This window comes from Hypomesus transpacificus, chromosome 12 (genome assembly GCF_021917145.1).
Source record: "Hypomesus transpacificus isolate Combined female chromosome 12, fHypTra1, whole genome shotgun sequence".
In the NCBI taxonomy this organism is placed as follows: Eukaryota; Metazoa; Chordata; class Actinopteri; order Osmeriformes; family Osmeridae; genus Hypomesus; species Hypomesus transpacificus.
The window spans coordinates 5663970-5683811 of NC_061071.1; the positions used below are offsets into that span (position 1 = coordinate 5663970).

Sequence of the window (19842 nt, forward strand, 5' to 3'; positions counted from 1 at the left end):
AGGAGGAGGAGGAGGAGGAGGAGGAGGAGGAGGGGGTCTTGGAGGAGGAGGAGGAGGGGGTCTTGGAGGCCTCTTCCAGGGCGGGATGCCCAAGCTGAGGTCGGCAGGAACCAGAGACGCCAACGGTAAGTTTCACTTCCTGAAGCGACAGCCCCCGCTCATCCCCCCCCTCCCCCCCCACCGCCCCCCCCCCCCCTCTTTCATCCCCCCTGGACGGATGATATTGTACAAGAACCGTGTCGTGCAACGCTGTTGGCCACTTCACCGTCAAGATCAGTTTCAAGTTTTTTCCCCCCCCACTCGGGATGAGATGAATATGGGTGGCCTTTGGAACCGTCACAGCCGACATGTTTTGATGTGTGTGTGTGTGTGTGTCTCCTCCCAGATTCCGGAGGCAGCAGACCCCCCATGCTCCCCCCAGGAGCGCGCTCCTCTGGGCCGCGGGCCGCCGGAGGGGGGTCAGCCGCCCCCCCCAGATTCCCCGGGGCCCCACCCGGTCCCCGGAGCGGCGCCCCCCCCGACCCCCCCAGAGGCCGATCGGTCCCATCCTCCCGGCCCGACACCCCTGGCGGGCCCCCCCCTCCCGTCCCCAACACCCCCCGACCCAACCAGAGCCTCCCGGGCAGAGGCGCCCCCCCCTCCACTCCCCGGGGCCCCCCGGCCCATCAGCTCCAGCCCAGCCCCTCCGCCCCCCGGCCTCCCTCCGGGCCGACATGGAAGCTTCCCCCCTCCTCCGCTGGGGGCTCCGTCTGGGCCCAAGCCCTCCTTCCCGGCCCCCCCTTCGGTCCCCAGCAGCGGAAGGCCCCCCCTCCCCCCCGCCCCCGGCCGGCCCTCAGATGACCGGCCCCCGCCCCCACCAGGCCCCCAAGGGGGCCACAGACCCTCCATACCCCGCGATGGATTCCCTCCGCCGCCCTCCCCTGCCTCCTGTCGCCCCCCTGGTGGTGGTCCTCCCCCTCTCCCCCCTGGCAGACCGGGGCCCCCCCTGCCCCCCTCCCCAGCTGGGGGAGATGACCACACCCCCAGACTACCCCAGAGGAACATGTCACTCAACTCCCACGCCCCCCCTCCGGGTCGATCAGGGCCCCTGCCCCCACCCCCAAGCGGGGGACCACCTGGGAGGAACCAATCAGGTCGCTCTGGTAAGTGTCCTCCCTCTCGTCACTCTGGCGTCAACCAATTACAGCACAGGCCAGACTGGGGAAAAAGAGGCAGTTATCTCCGGCTCATTCAAGGTGTCTGTGACGTCCTCATCCGTGCTTTCCAACTGTAACGTTACTGGCGAAATTATTGATGACATCACTTCCTCCCACAGGCCCACTCCCCCCTCCTCCCCCTTCGGGAGGTCGTAGCGGGAGCAACGTGAGGTCACCGGCAATCCCCACCCCTCCTCCTGGACGACCAGGTGGAGACCCCCCCCGCGGGGGGCCCAGGCCCCCCCTTCCCCCTGACAGGTCCGTCTCTGGTGGGCTGCCCCCCCCACCGCCCCCAATGGGCAACGGCTTCCAGGGCTCCCACCATTCCAAAGGTGAGCCGCCCCACCCATCGCGGTACCCTCAAACCAAAACCCTGCCACGATTGCACCATGCACCCCCATGAGGGGACAACTGACCCAAAATGGCCGCCGGTGGCCGCGTGTCTACTGTTGTGCTAATGTGGTGTCATGCAACTGTGTCAGATGACTGGGAGGCCCGCTTCAGCTTCCACGCCCTGTCCGAGCTGCCCCCGCCTGAGGCCTACGTACCCAGCCAGAAGACCTACCCCAGCAAGCTGGCCAAGGCCGACAGCAGAGGTGAGCCACTGTCCTGACCCCATCGCTAGCCCTCTCCGTCTTTTAAACATTATCTTTTAAAGACATCTTAATATTGAAATTGACACCCTTTCATGGCCCTTTTAAACCCTGTGTAGTATTCTGAAAAAATCATTTTATGCACTTTTAAACTAGGATTGAATGAAGTGCTTTTAAGAATACACCAGTGTTTTTACCTAGTTACCATGTTACTGTATCACATGTACCTTTTAAAGAAAGCACACAAAAGACTTGTACTAGGAAACGACAAACAAATGTTGTAGATGTATGTCAACGGTGAAGTATCAATAAAAACTTTAGAAAGACCCCCAAAAAATCGCAAGCCCACACAAGTCCTGTCCTGTCCTACTCCCAGCACACCGTACTGTATGACAGTATTGTCATACTGTACTGTATTTACCAACCGTCTCTGGAGGAGGGGATCCCTCTCTGAATTGCTCCTCCCAAGGTTTCTTCCATTTTTTCTCCCGGTGGGAGTTTTTCTGGGAGTTTTTCCTTGTCTTCCTTGAGGGTTTAGGTTGGTTGAGGGGCAGTTCTATGGGCGCATGTGAAGCCCTCTGTGACATGCTTGCGTGTAAAAAGGGCTATACAAATAAATTTGATTTGATTTTATTTGATTTGACAGCGGGGTAAGACAGTGTGTAGCTTTTGTCTCCTTAGTGATGGTAACATGGCAACATATGTCATATATATGTATACAATATTTATATTGAGGCACTTCTGTCAGTGCCTGTCCAATAGCCTACCAGTCTAGGGGTCAGGAGTTGTAGGTCAGTTACACTGGAAGGTCAGTTACACTGGAACAAGACTCAACTGGAGTCAGGTAGCTAAGCGGTTAGGGAATCGGGCTAGTAATCAGAAGGTTGCCTGTTCGATTCCCGGCTGTGCCAAATGACGGTGTGTCCTTTGGGCAAGTCACTTCACCCTACTTGCCTCGGGGGGGGGGGGAATGTCCCTGTACTTACTGTACAGTCGCTCTGGATAAGAGCGTCTGCTAACTGACTAAATGCAATGTCCCTGTGTGTGTGTGTCCTCTAGGCTCAGGTAAAAAGAATCGCGGTGCCCCTCCCTTGCCTCCCGTCCCGAGGTGAAGATGGTTCCCATCACGGGGGTCGGAGAGTCCCTCCTCCTTCCATGACTGCACGGGACTGCCTTCCCCCCCCCCCCCCCGCCCTCCCCTTCCTGCTCACCTCAACTGGATGTGTCTCTCCTTCTCTGTCCAACCACCTCCCCCTCTCGCCACGCTCCTTCTCTCTCACTACTCTCCCTCTCTTTTTCTCTCTCTCCCTTGTGTGGGGATCGCATGTCCAGGTGACCTGATGTCGGAGTTTAGCGTCTCGTTCACTGTTAGCGCCAGCACCACCAACACAACGCCACACCACACCACTCCACCAACACCATATCGCCAACACGACACCACCCCAACACACCACCTCACCGTCATCACCACCCCCACGGCACTCCAGCCACGACGCCAGCTTGGTTCCCCCCGTTTAGGAGCGCACTGTTTGTAACCATCCTTGCACCGTTTCAGAATTGTTCCGTGTTTTGAAGGAAAACCGAGGGATCGTTCGCATCCCTCGAGCACGTTAGCATCGTGTGTAGCTCAGTCTCGGTCAAACCCTGGATCTCGCTTTCAAAGGGTACTCGATCATAGCCATTAGAAACGCTCCTTGGATCTAGAACCGGCCATCGATGTGACGGTTATCAGTCAGGCGGCGATGTCATCGCGTTCTACCCACGAGTACAGTCTGCCAGTAGTGTGTGCGATCTCAGTGGTGTTGAACAGCTGTTTTGTGAGATCCTATTATTGACAATGCAGTATTACCGTGTGCTTGCTGCCTTGCTTTGCTGCCCAATCTGTATGTTTTATGCCTCTGCTGCCTACCTGATACCACTTAGGCAGCCCTCAATGAATGGTGTCGAGGTCCGAGTGCCACAAAGAAATCGACTGTTAATGTATGAGTGCGATGAGATGAACATGCTGCAATGTCGGTTGAGAGAATGACAATGTTTTTCAGTTTCCTCGAGAGCAAGGGGAGAGGTTAGCAGGAAATATGATGTCTAAGCTGTCACAACAAAGATGCAGCTTTGACCGCTATTGGACCAAAGACTGTCCAACCAAGGACATAGCCTGGACGTCATGATGGGCTAAAGACTATTGTACAATCAGATGCTCTTGACCAAAGTTCGGACTCATTGATGCAGCGCCTTGTTCGACTCTGTGGCTTAATGTCTTACATCCAAACCAAGACCCCCTGAAGTTTGTCTGCCCACTTTTCGGGGACCCTTTCTACAGTCTCCGACAAGACGCGCTGACGTTTGTCTTTCCTGGTGACGGTAACCATGGTACTTCAAAGTGTTTGTCTCCTCATTGCACTTTGGGCGTCAGGGCCCTCTCCGTCTGTGGCCATATCTGTTCTAGATTGTGTCTCGAATGTTGTATTTTATGTCATAACATTTTATTTTGTGTTTCCCCTGATGCTGATCATTGTAGAAAAAAAAAATACAGTCGTTTTTTACAAGTCACTCTTTTCAAATTAAAATAATAAAGATGGAATTGAGACTCAAATATCTGACTGGTATGTTGTCATGAGCATGATTATAAGTCACGTAGAGGTTACCAATAAGCATTTTAAGGAAATATTCATATTCAGCTTGACAAATGCCCCTATTTACTTAACATTCCCGACACCACGTGAGCGTCACAAGCATACGTAGTGCATCGTCTCTCGTTTCTACCAATCACAGCAGCGTAATATGTCTACACCAAAATCATCTCCACGATCAATTGGCTGGTTCACCTTTCAGTCACATTTGGTGCGACATCCTTAGCGAAAACAGCTGGTAGTGGCAATACCGTTACTCTGTCTACATGGCATCAAAATAATTCTACAGTTCAACCAGATGTTAGACTTTAACAAATCAAGGAGACTTAAATCCGAGGGTAAATAATTGCAGGTAAATATAGTTTGTTTTGCAACCGCATAAAAAGGCGTGACCACCATTCTTGACTTGTTATTCGTCATGTTCATTTACTACTGTACAACGAGAATCTAGCTAACAAGCGAGCTAGACTAATGTTTTGAAACGTTGGACGAGTTTATTAACACAACGTAACGGCACCCTACTCAACACTAGAATTCACTCCATGCTGTGATATAGAAAACGTTATGCGCTGGTCAGTTTCTCGCCCTTTTAAATTAAGCTAGCGAACCGTTCTAACGTTATGCTGATGCGTCTATGTCTATTCATAAGCAATGCTTGTTCGTACATTTGTTGGAAGCTCTGTTGCCTAGAAAACAACTGTATCGGATTGTTGTTACGAACAGTTCAGTATAATCACTCTGCGTGTGTGAATTCTAATCATACAAATCAAATGGGGCTGGAAGACATTGCTTGATATCGGACCCGGTGACGTAGGACAACCTGTCTGGTCTCTCCTTTCACACAGGTCTCTTTTGGACCTGGTAGCTCTCCATCGATGTTGTTGCGAGCTGTCGATTCCACCTCCAAGTTAAACCCTCCATCCCATCTGCAAGCCCACTGACCAGCAGACCTGCCCACACACGTGTGGTACTGGGTCTCAGTTAGTAGCAGAAATCAAGCGCCCCCCCCCCCCCCCACACACACACACACACACACAAATATTCACCCCGGGGCAGTTAGCCAGCACTCCTCCGCCCACTGCCCGCCATGGAGGACGGCGGCTACGTCCTCATCCACGACAGGAACATTTCCCACCCGCCCCTGTCCGCCGCCCCGGCTGCCATGTCCATCGACAAGCTGTTCCCGGCGCTGCTGGAGTGCTTCGGCATCATCCTGTGCGGCTACGTGGCCGGCCGCGCCGACATCATCACCCCCAGCCAGGCCAAGGGGATGGGCAACTTTGTGTCCAAGTTTGCTCTGCCGGCTCTGCTCTTCAAGAACATGGTCCTGCTGGACTTTGGAGACGTCATCTGGTCCTTCCTGTGGAGCGTCCTGGTGGCCAAGGTGTCTGTGTTCGTCCTGGTGTGTGTACTGACCCTCCTGGTGGCTAGTCCGGAGAGCCGCTACAGCAAGGCCGGCCTCTACTCTATCTTCGCCACGCAGAGCAACGACTTTGCCCTGGGATACCCTATAGGTGAGTACAGGATAGGAGACCCCGTGTTTGTGTGTGCTGCCTTAACCTGACCTAGTATTGCACCCTCTCTGTCTCTCTCTCTCTCTCTCTCTCTCTCTCTCTCTCTCTCTCTCTCTCTCTCTCTCTCTCTCTCTCTCTCTCTGCTGCCCCCTAGTGGATGCCCTCTACAGGAACACCCACCCAGAGTATCTTCAGTACATCTACCTGGTGGCTCCGGTCTCCCTCATGATCCTGAACCCAATAGGGTTCTCCCTGTGTGAGGTCCAGAGGTGGAGGGACGACAGGCAGCCCCAGCGCAGCACGCTAAGCATCGTGGGAGTTGTATTTCTCAAGGTAACAAGAACAGGGAGAGAGACCTTGTCATGTCCATGTGTTGACACGCTTACTGGTGAGACTGGGTGCATACTACTGTGTCCATTTGAAACACACAAGCACTCGTCATGTTTTGGGGTGCGCGTGCCCGCCTCTCAGGTGCTGAGGAACCCCATCGTGTTCATGGTGGTTGTGGGCATCATATCCCACTTCCTGCTGGGCCAGCGCATCCCAGCGGTGATGGAAGAGTTTGTGGACGGCCTGGCCAACTCGTTCGGCGGCGCCGCCCTCTTCTACCTGGGTCTGTCCATGGTGGGCCAGCTACGGAAGCTCACCAGGGACACTGGCGTGGCCCTCATCCTGCTCATCACTGCCAAGCTGTGAGGCTGCAACACACAGGCCTACTTTGAACCGAGCCGCATGTTTTGTGGGAGAGACGACCGGCCGCTTATAGCCGGCCGGCCGGGTCGGTGAGTTGGTTTATGAAGAGTTTGTCGGTTGACTCCCCCCCCCCCCCCCCCCCATTCAGGTTGGTGATGCCTCTGATCTGTAAGGACATGGTGGAGCTGCTGGACTCTGGAGGTAACGGCAGCTCTGGGAACCACAGCAGCCTGTCCAACTACGCCTTCCTGTACGGCGTGTTCCCCACCGCTCCCAGCGTGGCCATCTACGCTTCCCAGTACAACATGGAGCTGGAGGTGGTGCGTCACACACACGCGCGCGCGCACACTTTTACATTTAGTCATTTAGCAGACACTCTTCTCCAGAGCGACTTACAGTACAGGGACATCCCCCCGAGGCAAGCAGGGTGAAGTGCCTTGCCCAAGGACAAAACATCATTTTGCTCGGCCGGGAATCGAACTGGCGACCTTCAGATTACTAGCCCGATTCCCTAACCGCTCAGCCACCTGACTCCCCCGACACACACGCATACATACTGAGTGAAACGCATAAACAGTGCGTAAAGACCCAAGCAAATACACACACGTCAAGGTACGTACGTACATACAGTACAGACAGAGACACAGACAGACGTAGGGACACATGCATAACAACAGTTGTCTTCCCCCCCCCCCCCCCACTTCCTGTCAGGTGACATCAGGTATGGTGATCAGCACCTTCCTGTCTGCCCCCATCATGTACGTGTCCGCCTGGCTTCTGACCATCCCCCTGATGGACCCCACGCCCCTGGTCACCGAGCTGCAGAATGTCAGCTTCAACATCAGCATCGTCAGCCTCATCGCGCTGGTACGCTGGGTGCGGGCTTTGAATGAAGACCCGGAACGTTCCTTTGCTGTTTTTTTCTATTCTCGGTTCCCTTCAACCGACTCACCTCCCTCCCTCCGTCTTCTCCTCCCCTGCTCCCTCCATCCTCTCTTCCTCTATTTCCTGCTCCCTCCATCCTCTCTTCCTCTATTTCCTGCTCCCTCCATCCTCTCATCTTCTGCTCCCTACATCTTCTCCTCCCCTGCTCCCTACATCCTCTCTTCCTCTATCCTCTACTCCTCCACCCTCTCATCCCCTGCTCCCTTCATCCTCTCTTCCTCTATCCTTTACTCCTCCATCCTCTCTTCCTCTATCCTCTACTCCTCCACCCTCTCATCCCCTGCTCCCTCCCTGTCTCCTCTGTCCTGTTATGTTGCAGGTGTGGACCATAGCTGTGATGCTCCTCAGTAAGAAGTTCAAGAGACTCCCTCACATGTTCACCATGAACCTCTTTCTGGCTCAGGTACAGTGGACACACACGTTCACACGATCCACTCTGTGAGTGGCGAGGTCAAACCCGACCTCTCCCAGACTGGAACTAGAGCTGAACTGCTTCTCTACGTTATGAACATCAGCATGTAAGCTCATGAACCGATGAAATGACTTTCATGTCTTCCTGTGTGTGCGTGCGTGCGTGCAGTTCCTGGTGTGTGTGAGTATGATCCTGTGGAACTTTGTGGTGCATCAAGACAACGTGCTGGGCCAAGTGCTGACCTTCACCCTGCTCTACGGCTCCCTGTACAGCACCTACATCTGGACAGGTAGCACTGTTACGCTTGGGTGTGTGTGGTCAGAGATGTACTGACCGTGGAGCAGTAACACTAATATGTTGTCCCCCAAGTGACGTGTTAAATTGTGTGTGTGTGTGTGTGTGCAGGCCTCATCCCTCTGTGTCTGGCTCTGACGAAGAGGAATGACCTGCTGAGGTTACGACCTGGAGTCTTCATCATCACAGGCTGGGGGTGAGTCAGCAATTGTGTGTGTGTGTGTGTGAGGGACTCTTTGTTAGTCTTACTCTTTTTTTTCCCCTCCACATCAGAGTCACATTTATGTCTTCAGCACATCTCGAAAGCCCTAATGTTAACCCCCAATGTGAACCGTCACTAATGACAGCTGGTCAGAGAGACATGGATGCTGATTTGCGTGCGGTAACTATGGTGACTGGGTCAAGGACGGAGGGGCCGGGGCTTGTGCGGTCTCACAGGATCAGAGCTGAAAAGCCGTTGTCGGGCATTACGACACACTCACATTTAAAAATAGACAAAGAAATAGAAAGGAAGTCGGGCCAAAAAAGGGCACTTTTCTACATTTCTCAGATTGGATCTTCAGACCCCCCCCCCCCCTTCCGACCCTCCCCCAGTCTAACTCTCGTGTGTTCCTCAGGGTTCCGTTGCTTATTGTCGGCGGTCTGCTGTTGGCGGGGGAGCGGAGGGCGGACACCATAGACTCCGCCTTCTTCTATGGCAGGGCCCAGGTGATGGCTCCCACACTCCCCCTCCTACACTGACACACTCACCTTCACTCGCTTTTATAGTGGAATGTTGTCTGTTGATTCTCCTGCTGCTCCTCTCTCCCCCTCTCCTCTGCCCTCCTCTTCTCCCCCTCTCTCCCCCTCTCCTCTGCCCTCCTCTTCTCCCCCTCTCTCCCCCTCTCCTCTGCCCTCCTCTTCTCCCCCTCTCTCCCCCTCTCCTCTGCCCTCCTCTTCTCCCCCTCTCTCCCCCCTCTCCTCTGCCCTCCTCTTCTCCCCCTCTCCTCTGCCCTCCTCTTCTCCCCCTCTCCTCTGCCCCTCCTACTCTACCCTCCTCTCCTCTGCCCCTCCTCCTCTACCCCTCTCTCCCATTCTCCTTCAGATCATAAGTACAGCTGTTGTAGTAGCCGTTAGCATCCTGCTGGGAGGTTTCTCCCTGATGGGCCTGAGCCAGGGGGCCCAGGGGGAACCGCAGGACTACCAAGCCCTGGACAGGGCCTCCGTCCTGGGAACCACCGAGGACTTGAGGCCCCAGGCTGAAGCTGAAGACGAGGCCCCGCTGGGCCTCTCCCCGGACAGCGACATCATCCGAGGTGGGACGCTGTACTCCTGTTGAAGAGTAGACCGTATCGTGAAAGTGCATGCACTGTCAACATGACGGGGGAGATGGACGTATTGTAAGCAGGATTTTCCCGTGTCCCGCCAGATTTCCACCCCTGTGCGCCGGCCCAGCCCATGCCTGATATGATCGCCAGCATACACAGAAACAACACCAGCTCAACCCAGACAGGTAGACTGACACACACACACACTGTGACGGCCCGCATGTGACAGCCCGCGGTACCAACAGCACGTCACGACACACACACACGCACATACATCTCTTTAAGGCAGCTCTGTTGAGATGGCGGCTTGTGGCTCACCTGTGGGCTTGCTCTCCCCCTCCAGACCAGGCGGGGGCGCTGTGTGAAGGCCCGCAGGGCGCTGCTGCCCCGGCCCAGGTCCAGGATGAGAGACAGCTGGTCCGACACGCCCTCCTCTGCCTGCTCCTCACCGTCAGTCTGCTAGCGGTGAGTCTGGCAGGTCCCAACCTCCTCCAACCTTCTCCTACGACGTCATGCTATCCGTCTAGTGGAGCAATGTCCTGCTGGTCTTTCCATAACTTTCTCCCAACGTTCTACTCACCGTCTAATGTTCTCTCAACTCTACAGCGAGACCTTTTGTTCCTATAGTGTTCTAAAGGTTCTCCCAGTTCTCTTTTAATATTCCATCCAAAGCCAAATACTATTCCTTCACAGTTAAACTGAAAAACCTATCAGCGGTCTGTCATTTCGAGCACTCCTAAAATTCCATCGACGTTCTCCTGGAAGCTCAAAAGATCATCATCGAACATTCTGTCAGTTCCAAAATGGTTCTGCCGTCGCGCTGGATTCTATGATTCTATGATTAGAAACGCGTTCTGTTATTGTGCCAACATTGTGCTGTGTTCCAGAACCTGTCCAGTTGTCTGTGGTGGCTGTTCAACAAAGACCCAGGGAGATTGTACCTGGAGCTTCAGTTCTTCTGTGCTGTGGCCAACTATGGACAGGTACCACACCGCGCCAAGCAACTCCTCCAACAAATGTGTTTGTAACCCTCAATGAACAACAATGTTCGGATCTCTCCCCGGATTCGAATCAGTTCGTGACTACGTTATTTCTTTAGAGTCTTAATTGATTCACTTGATGGTCACTTGTGATTTCTGTCAGTTAAGTGTCTGAAAAAGTCAGGGAATTCTTGTTGCTCAGGGCTTCATCTCGTTCGGGGTGTTTGGTCTGGACAGACACCTCATCATGCTGCCCTTCAAGAACAGGTTGGACCCTGCCTGCTCTGGCCAAACACACACATACACACTCGCATGCATGTACACACACCCACACGCAAGTATACACACACTATCCTTTCGATAACCTGGCTCCTGGGTCCATTCCCCACTGTGTGTGTGTGTGTATGTGTGTGTGTGCAGACTTCAGGGTCTGTGGCAGAGTAAGGACCGTGAGGAGCAGACGCAGCCGGTGGCCCCTGAGGAGATTAGGTTGACCTGCACCCAGTTTGTCCGCTACCACAAAGACCAGTGTGTCCAGGACCTGGTCCACAACAGGAGGTAGGACACTCGTTGTTTTTCCTCATCCCTTCCCCCCCACTCATTTTTCCTCCCTCTTGTCCCTCTGATAGGCCAACGCCAACTGACATCTGACTCTCTCGTTATGTTTTCATTGCGTGTCGCTCATGAACTAACACTCTGTCCGGGTTTTCTCTGTGTTTGTCTGGGGCCGGTGAGTTAATCCCACCTCTATCTCACCTCAAGGGGCATGTACTATACTGCACTGCGCGTTGAACCGTTCCTTTATTTTCTCACTGCAGGTCTCTGATCTGTTTTCCTTCTTTCTGCTTCTCTCTCTCCCCCCCCCCCCCCCCCCCCAGTGGCTCAGGGGAGAGCGTGAGTGGTCCTGTCGGTGAATCCTTCCTTTGATATGCAGGTGTGGACGGGACGGTCCGGCCCCAGACCCCCAGAGTCCGGCCCCAGACCCCCAGAGCCAAGCCCGGGAGCGAGCCTCGTTCCCGGGCAGCGAGCTGGTGGACTGGCTGGTGCGGGGGGCCGCGGCGGAGGGCCGGCCGGAGGCCCGGGCGTACGGGGCTCGTCTCCTGCAGGGCGGGCTCCTCCGGCAGCTGGGCCACCGGCGCGGCTTCAGGGACGACCCCGCCCTGCTCTACTGCTTCGCCCAGGGGGAAGGCCCCCTCCCTGGGGAGCCACGCCAGGAGACTCTCCCGGATCTCCGGGAGCTTTCGATGGACGGTGAGGAAGAAAGGAGCCCGTGAAAGGGGATTGGAGGAGGTAGAGAGAGGGGCCGACAGAGGGAGGGATGAGAGAGAGATGTAGGTCCAGCGAGATGGAGAGAAGGACAAAGCATTTGGGAAACAAGACTAGAGGAGAGCAAGGTGGATCTTCCCCCAGCAGTCGTCCTCCACCCTCTGCTCCACCCCCCGACCTCCACACGCCCCGAGAAGGCGGCGTTTCCCTGGAGACACGATGCGACTTTAGAATCTGTCTGTTGGACGCGACTGCATAACCAGAAGTACAATTGCACTGAGTACCTTTTCGTACTGTAAAGATGTTGTGATGAAACACTGGTCTGAATCCTGTATGTTACAGTATACTTTTGAATGTGGTGTGTTTACTATTTTTAGGCTGAGGGGTGTGTGTGTTCATCTATAATGTGTCTATTAGTGTGTGTGTGTGTGTGTGTGTGTGTGTGTGTGTGCGCAGAGCCAAGAGCCAAGTCACTCTTCCCCTTTAAATGAGCCAAATCTGTTGACTACTAAGGGATCTTGTAGTGTCCTAAACTAACGTGTGTGTGTGTGTGTGTGTGGGGGGGGGGGGGGGTTCTGTTATTGGAAGTGATGTCCTCCTCTGTTCTTTAGGAGAGTGAGGTGCAGTAGGGGGGTTGTGAATGTACTACTGCTGCATGCCCATGCAGTAACACGGTTGTTGTTGTTGTTGCTCATCTGTCATGGAAGTTGAATCTATGCCACAATCAAGGAATGCAGTATTATCAGGTTTACTTTGACACAAATAAACTATTATGCACAAGAAACTCAAGTTCAGACCTGGTCTGTAGGCCTTCTCTGCATGGTCAACCACAGAACAGAACACAAAAACCGATAAGAAGCATCTAGAAGTTTATAAAAATAACTTGCACTGTGGCCTCAGAGAACTCTGTAAGCCAACAGCATCTCAGAGCATTGCCCTCTAGTGGTGTAGTACAACTTCATGTCAGAAATATGACATTTGAACTTCCTGCTCTGGGAATTGTAGTTCCCAACACATTGATTCATGATTTGGCACAACAAAAAGACCACAATGTAAATCAGGTTATTGGAATACTCAGGATATTGGAAGTCCTATGATTCTTGAACTCTTAAATGACCGTTTCCTAGAGCACTAGTCTTGAAAACACCAAACTCCTAGCCTTCTGTTCCTTTACAAAGCTGGAGAACCCAGGATTTCACATTCCACCATTCCTGTAACAGTACAATACATACTGTAGATAGAGCTGCTACTGTTTCAGACTTTACTACTCACAGAGTCCAAAAATAAATAGTACATTTTCAAACAATTATCTTCTATCAGCACACATATCCAGGCATGCTGAGGCATGTAAAAGTGCAAAACCATAAACACTCACACAAGGTACAAACATAGTCTTAGACACGGTACGTAAAAGTGTTATCAGTGTTTTCTGAGGGAACTGTTGTACTTATGAAGACAATTTAGGCCTAGGTTGAATTTATGAAATATATACACGTTGTATATGACATATTCGACCTAGGCTTGGGCTCTACACTATATTCCCATATTAAACACTGAAAACACAAGCAGCCCTTGAATAAATACATTTTCCCTGACATTCCATTGAAATAAAGTTCAATAATTAAAGCTGTAAAATGTCTGCACTGATTGCACATCGGTATGCTTGTTTGGGTAAAAATGACAGGTGTCATAGTGACAGCATTTAAGACTTGGTGACTTTCAACAAAGCGTGTAACCTTCACTAATGAACTAGTTTAACTAGTAATGTTAAGCAGCTAACTGGCTAACTAGTCATGGTAACCACATAAACTGCTAACCAGTCCAGACCTCCAAAGTCAGACCTCTGCGTACAAGATCTGCTCTCAACCCGGGACCTCTGGTAGTCACCATCGAGGGGTCAAAGGTCACTAGTCATCTGTTCTTGCGGTCACAGTCCTGGGCTTGTCCGTTGTGATCGAGGCCTTCCAGTTTAAGATGGCCGTGGCTGTAGCGCCGGATGAGCCAACCAGGGAGCAGCGCCATGCAGGCGATAGCCAATAGCTGCAGCAGGGTCGCCCAGGAGAAGATGTCATCCATGGAGGAGATTTCTGATAGGATGGAGCCCGTCCTTACACAGATGAAGTTGTAGGGGATCAGACCTGCAGGGCGTGGGAAGAAAAATGAAGGATTCCTCCAGGCAGTCGCTCAAGCCTTAATGATGTCATGATCCATGACATCATTCATTGAATATGGAATCAATCTATTATATCATTGATTGATACCATATTCCTGTTCAGTGTGCTTCACACTGATTGTGGAAGGTCAGTATGGATGGAACCTTATACCCAGTGTGCCCACCGGTGTCTTTTGCAGCTGTAGAGGCCATTTATGGCCAGGCTGGGGAGGGGATGCCTAGGTCAAAGGGTATTTAGGGGGCCTATGGGCAGAGAAGGCCCTAAATATGGGCCCTAAATATCTGGTCCCTTGGCCAGAAAGAGAGTTGATTGGCTAAGCCAATAAGCCGATACACGAGGATTGGCTCGTTTGGGCCTGAAAGTCTGCATTGTTTGAGATGCCGCACCGTCGGTGGAGACGGGGTCTTTTCTACCACGGGGGCCAAGGGCGTTCAGTCAGAGGGTGCCCTCAAGCAGTTTATGGTGTGGAGGAAGTGTGTGTGTGTGTGTGTGTGTCTCACCTATGAGGACAGAGAAGAAGAAGATGGGGAGGGGGATGTTGAGGATGGGGGAGGTGATGTTCAGGAACCAGTTAGGAGTCATGGGGAAGAACCGGAGGAAGAGGAGGAAGAAGAACATACTGCTTCTGTTCTCCTCCGCCTGGGGGGGAGAGAGAGAGAGAGAGAGAGAGAGAGGAGAGAGAGAGAGAGAGAGAGAGAGAGATGAGAGAGAGAGAGAGAGAGAGAGAGAGAGAGAGAGAGAGAGAGAGAGAGAGAGAGAGAGAGAGAGAGAGAGACTGTTCAGCAAAATACAACCAGTTATCCGGATTCACCCCCGTCTTATTTGGACGACTGCTATGTTCTGGTGTGGAATCCACCATCTGTGGGTCTTTGAACTCCAGAGAGATCCTCCAATTCTGTCAATCTGTTCCAGCCTTGGTATAAGATACCAATCCTTGTCCATCTCAAAATGTTCCATCTGATCTGAAATGCCACACAGAAGGAGGGCTAATCCAAGACACAGCGAGGGGACGTTACAAGGTACGTCTGTGTGTATGTGCGTGTGTGAGTGCCACCCCCTTTCCTTAAAAGTGCTTGGTGAAAACTCTTCTCTAGTCTAGTCGCAAACATTCCTGCTTAAGATGAAAAACACACGCACCACCTACCTTGCTCTGCAGCATGGCCACCTTATCGGGGAACAGCCTCATGACGTGCTGCTTGCCAAAAGTCCGGGACAACAGGTAGCAGAGGGTGGAGCCTGTGGTGGTGAGCAGACAGGCCAGCAGGAGACCATGCCAGGGACCGAACAGCGCCCCTGCCAGCATGTTCTGGGAACCACAACACACGGGACTGAGATGAGAGAGAGCGGGATAGCGGGGTCCACTGTGCGGCATGTTCTAGATGTTTCCTCTGCTCCAGCACACCTGATTCGAATGCACGTTCGTTATCAGGCTTCTGCTGAGCGTAACGACCCATTCATTAGGAATCAGCTGTGTTGGAGCAGGGGAAACATCTGGAACATGCAGGACAGTGGGTCCCGAGGACCGGGTTGAGAAACACCGAGCTAGAGGGCCTGTTGGGGGACGCAGGAAAGTTCTGGAGATTCAAACTACTAATAACAGGGATGTATTAGTCCTAGATGTGTCTGTGTGTGCACAGGTCAATCTGTGCGCGTGCGCTCGTGTGTTCACCAGGAAGGAGGACCCGGGGATGGCGAAGGACTGCTTGTAGAGGTAGGCAGAGCAGAAGAGAAGCAGGATGTAGCTGGAGTGCTCCTCCTTGTACAGATGCAACATGTCCGCCAAGTCGCGCAGCTCGTCCAGGTCGGAGGGAAACTTCAACCTGGGAGGGAGGAGAGAGGGGGTCAGCATACCCGGTGGACAGAGAGAGAAAGAGAGAGAGAGAGAGAGAGAGCGAGCGAGAGTGGGAGCGTGTGAGGCCGCATGGAAACGCAGCCCTCTGCCTGTTCTCTGTGGCGCTCTGCAGAAGCGAGATACGGCAGGGGGATAAAGAGCATGTTTGCGTCACAGAGCAAGGGTCTGAGGATGAGCAGAGTCTGACAGGGGCAGATCCACGTGCCATAGAGCAGGCACAGGCTGGGTCCGGTCTAGTCTGCTGTATTCTAGGTCATGCTCTGGGTCTGGACAGTGTCGGGACAACACCCCTGTCTGACCTCACAGCGGCAGACTAGAAAAGACGGAGGGGGAGACAGAGAGAGGAAGAGAGGGCTGTAACATGATCTAGTACAGAAATAGCTTGGGTTGTGGCTTGTTAGCACACACACACGGTAACACACAACCATCCTCAAACACACACCACACACACACACTTACAGGCATGCACATTCACACATATCCAAAGCCACACATACTATACAGCCGCAAACACACACACACGCGCGCAAATTGAAACTCAAGATGGCTGTCTCAGCCAGGAGGGCAGGCCTGTTTACTGTGTAGCTCACAGCGAGGCACTCCTATTGGTTAATAGAGACACATGCTGCTCCCCCATTGGTCAATGAGGTGCTGTCGTCTGCACATACTGTACTGATGATTCTGCCAGAGGGAGGGTTTGATTTCGCTTACACATAAACTCTGGGATCACAGAACCACACACACCAAGAGGACCATGTGTGTGGATCGCCTGCTTAAGACACTTGGTCCAAATGTCTCCAACAGCCTCAGGTAGACGGTGGTTTTAGACGAACAGAGAGACAGACGCTGTAAATAGATAGAGGCATGCCCTTTCACTGTAGCTGAGAGACAAGTGGAGAGTGACACATCTGTCTCAGAATGTGACCACTGATCTTGAGGCATGTGGTCAGGTGAGGGTACTACAGCTGGAGGAGGCCAGTGAAGGGGTTCTTTTGTTTGATTAACAGCCTGAAGGAGATGGCTGTGCAAAAACTGCTTTCACAACAACAACAAAAAAGTGCCTCTCCTCTCTTGCCGGCTCGCTGCGCACACCTGTCCTCCAGCCCCTCACCCCCCCCCCCCCTCCCCCCAGCCCCTTGTGGAGTGAGGCCAGGTTGGTGAACTGTGAAGCTCTGCAGCCTCGACCCCCTCGACCCCCCCCCCCCCCCCCCCCCGCCTCTTTCTCGGAACCTCGAACCTCGGCGCGCCCCGCGCTCACTCCCCGCCCCGTCCCCAAACCTACCTTGTCACACCTCCAGCTGGCCCCTTTGCCCTCTGCCCCCACTCTCATCCTCCCCCCCCCCCCCCCCCCCACACACGCACACCCCAACCCTTTTGCCCCCTCCACCTTTCCGCCCCCACCCACCTTCCACTTCTCTGATCACGCCATCCTTCTAGCATTTCCCCCAGATATCAGAAATAGGATCAGTCTTCAGGAGGGGCACATTTAGTGCAGGTCACATTACTCCTGATTCACCAGGGGAACATGTCCGGACATTCCCCTAAAGTTCCCCGACACTCACCCCCTTTGGCCAGACCCCTGGGGGGAACCGAGGACACTGGGCGACGATAGAATAACGCCAGCAAAGACCACCACCTCCTCTCTCTCTGTGTGTGTGTGTGTGTGTGTGTGTGTGTGTGTGTGTGTGTGGTGTGTGTGGGGGTGTGTGTGTGTGTGTGTGCGTGCGTGCGTGTGTTCGTGACAGTTTAAGAGCATCCTATGGACCTGACCTATGACATTAAAGTCCACTCCTGTCAGCCAAAACAGGGCCCATGCTGCTGGGTGCATCCTAATCACAGGAACCATAAACGAGACGAGATAAGAGATTATTTCGATATAGGCTGGTGGTCTGACGACTGGGCAGTCAGGCTATTAATCTGACGGGGAGAGGCCTCACGTTGCAGCATCACTGCGAACTCTGCACTGTTTACACACACACGCATCCACTTAACAACTCAATGTAATACAGCTTGGAGCTAGCTGCGTTGACTAACATTATTTTAAATATCTAATCTTAACAAAGAGCCAATACATTTCTATTTACTCTGGATTTTTCTGCCGGGTAGTATTATAATGTATTGCCTTCAGTACACCTACCCAGAACAAGCTGGATGAGCAAAATCGCTCGTTTGAATTACATACCTATACTGCTCAACCACAACCTCACTTTCAGCCGAGGCGGTGTCTTTGGACTCCACGGTATCATCTCGCCGGTGGTGAACTAACTGTGGACAGGGCGGCAGGAAGGCAGAAAGCAGATAAAGGTAAAAGGTTGCTGCTGCAACTACTGCTATAAGTCCCGTTAGGGAGCGCATTTCCTCGCGCTAAACTCCTCGATAAAACGGTTTGCTTTCAGTGTTAACCACCGGTGTCTCCCTCTCAGCGTGTTGAGTAAACTTCAGTTTCGCTTCCGCTGTGTCGTCCCGGTGTTTGTCCTCCGTGACTGAGACTGGAAAGCCAGCTTGACTAAGCTTCTGACGGTGAAATTCTGTAGCCTATATCATTAATGGGTTGGGCCAAGACCGATCACATGGACACTTAAAACATGACCGACTCCGTTATCATTCCCATTCCCTCAAATGAGATTTTAACTTTTGAACTTTGTCACCTTTAGATCATACTGTAGACTATACGTGTATAGTTATTACACCGTTATCACAACAAGTAGAATTGTTTTTTTTTGAACGGCAAAGTTCACAAACTTCTATCGCCTGTTTGAAATGTTTTTGAAAGCGTGTCACCTGTCGCATGGATCACGGTGTTTGGGGTCTCTCGCTGTACTTTGGAGAAGTGTCCACTAGAGGGACTCCTCCTATCAGGTCACAAAGAATTAACACACACGTTGGACCTGTAGTGTGCGTGTGTGTATGTGTGTGTAGGTTCACATGCTTGTGTGTGCGTGTAGACAGAGAGCGAGAGAGAGCGACAGAAAGCGAGAGAGAGACAGAGAGCACCCATGTGCATCTGTAGCTGCGTAACAGAGGAAGATCAGACACCCCAGAGATAGGCCTACTGTTTCTTGCCTCTCTGTTTGTGTTCTCCTCACTGTTTAATGTATTATTCAGCAGAATGTAAGAAGAGCATCACTAGAATATTAATCACCAAACCTTCTGACTCTCCATCTGCTTATCTACCATGTCTGTATACAATCTCTGACTGTTTATTGCTGTGCGGCCCCACAACAATCCAATCAGGTCAAGGTTTTCTATGAAGAGAAGAGGAGGTGAGAGAGCAGAGCGCAGAGCAGAACAGAGGAGGAAAGAGGGATTTAACTGGTGGATAGTGTGCTGTGATCTACAGCCTTACATAGCTGAGCTGTGGCATGCATCAACTCAAGGTTAGAGAGAGAGAGAGAGACAGAGAGGCCGAGAGAGAGGAGAGGACAGGCGTCTAATTGGAGAGGTATAGATTGACCGGCCTCCGTCTTTCCTCGTGGTCTAATCAATAACTGGCGATGGATCTGGGATGAGCTGCTCTGGTCATGAGTCCTGTGAAAAGGGGAACCGGACCCTACTTCCTGCTGGATGTCTGACTTTTATTAGCCCGTGTGTGTGTGTGTGTTTGTGTTTGAGTGTGTGTGTGGTGTTGAGAGGGACAGATGGGGCTGCTGTGTAGTGTCAGATTCCACACCTCTAGCACATTGATGGAAGACATGTAATAAACAGACGTGTGTGTGCCAGTGTGTGTGCGATGGTGTGTTGGAGAGTGTATGTTCCGGGAGTACAGCGGTACTTAGGAATGGTTTGCTGGACCCCATGTTGGTTTCCTCAAGGATCACAATGACTCTTGCTTGGAGACTTGTTGCTCTTGTTGGTTAGCGGTAACTGATTGAAATGGTTGTACTCGCTGTGAAATATGTTTTACTGTTGCTTGCTTTTCTACAGGGACACTTGCACTTATAGCGATTCATGTTGTTTAATTGTAACTTGTTTAACTACATGCTTTT

The 19842-nt window shown here is 52.5% G+C and overlaps 3 protein-coding genes across 5 annotated transcripts in view; 2 read left to right on the top strand and 1 right to left on the bottom strand.

The window, feature by feature from the left end:
- Positions 1 to 4382, top strand: part of LOC124474337 (WAS/WASL-interacting protein family member 1-like) — a 5428-nt gene extending 1046 nt beyond the window's left edge. The window contains 6 exon segments of the mRNA XM_047030354.1: positions 1 to 125; positions 386 to 633; positions 635 to 1142; positions 1316 to 1528; positions 1679 to 1792; positions 2849 to 4382. The exon segment at positions 1 to 125 is cut by the window's left edge and continues 52 nt beyond it. Coding sequence (XP_046886310.1) covers positions 1 to 125; positions 386 to 633; positions 635 to 1142; positions 1316 to 1528; positions 1679 to 1792; positions 2849 to 2901 — 1261 coding nt within the window. The 3' untranslated portion in view covers positions 2902 to 4382.
- Positions 4383 to 4635: 253 nt separating this feature from the next.
- On the top strand, positions 4636 to 12266 carry LOC124474336 (integral membrane protein GPR155-like). 3 transcript variants are annotated; one of them, XR_006956814.1, is made up of 18 exons: positions 4636 to 4771; positions 5265 to 5933; positions 6088 to 6266; positions 6405 to 6625; positions 6775 to 6946; positions 7338 to 7493; positions 7891 to 7974; positions 8152 to 8272; positions 8389 to 8473; positions 8895 to 8985; positions 9362 to 9572; positions 9686 to 9769; positions 9928 to 10049; positions 10472 to 10567; positions 10767 to 10831; positions 10985 to 11122; positions 11499 to 11958; positions 12173 to 12266. XR_006956814.1 is itself a non-coding variant. In XM_047030352.1 (17 exons), exons 2-17 carry the CDS (start codon positions 5507 to 5509, stop codon positions 11836 to 11838), a joined length of 2592 nt encoding a protein of 863 aa, XP_046886308.1. In that variant the 5' UTR covers positions 4636 to 4771; positions 5265 to 5506; the 3' UTR covers positions 11839 to 12266. The 3 variants fall into 3 exon arrangements, 2 of the variants coding, with proteins under 2 accessions (XP_046886308.1, XP_046886309.1); XM_047030352.1 differs by having other exon boundaries at positions 11499 to 12266; XM_047030353.1 differs by lacking the exon at positions 12173 to 12266 and having other exon boundaries at positions 11443 to 11590.
- A 1208-nt stretch (positions 12267 to 13474) lies between these two features.
- On the bottom strand, positions 13475 to 18427 carry tmem41ab (transmembrane protein 41ab). The gene is made up of 5 exons (XM_047030355.1): positions 18039 to 18427; positions 15674 to 15824; positions 15149 to 15310; positions 14505 to 14643; positions 13475 to 13968 (listed from the first exon to the last, which is right to left on the bottom strand). The coding sequence occupies exons 1-5, from the start codon at positions 18209 to 18211 to the stop codon at positions 13742 to 13744; spliced, it is 852 nt and encodes a 283-aa protein (XP_046886311.1). The 5' UTR covers positions 18212 to 18427; the 3' UTR covers positions 13475 to 13741.
- Between the last annotated feature and the right edge of the window lie 1415 nt (positions 18428 to 19842).

Bases quoted from the DNA above. Each gene is read 5' to 3' on its own strand.
- LOC124474336 (XM_047030352.1), top strand. From the start codon at position 5,507: ATGGAGGACGGCGGCTACGTCCTCATCCACGACAGGAACATTTCCCAC. The intron at 10,832-10,984 runs GTTGGACCCTGC...GTGTGTGTGCAG, and splicing joins ATGCTGCCCTTCAAGAACAG to ACTTCAGGGTCTGTGGCAGA. The intron at 11,123-11,498 runs GTAGGACACTCG...TTTGATATGCAG, and splicing joins GACCTGGTCCACAACAGGAG to GTGTGGACGGGACGGTCCGG.
- tmem41ab (XM_047030355.1), bottom strand. From the start codon at position 18,211: ATGCGCTCCCTAACGGGACTTATAGCAGTAGTTGCAGCAGCAACCTTT. The intron at 15,825-18,038 runs GTATGTAATTCA...CCTCCCTCCCAG, and splicing joins GTTGTGGTTGAGCAGTATAG to GTTGAAGTTTCCCTCCGACC. The intron at 14,644-15,148 runs GTAGGTGGTGCG...TCTCCCCCCCAG, and splicing joins TGGCCATGCTGCAGAGCAAG to GCGGAGGAGAACAGAAGCAG.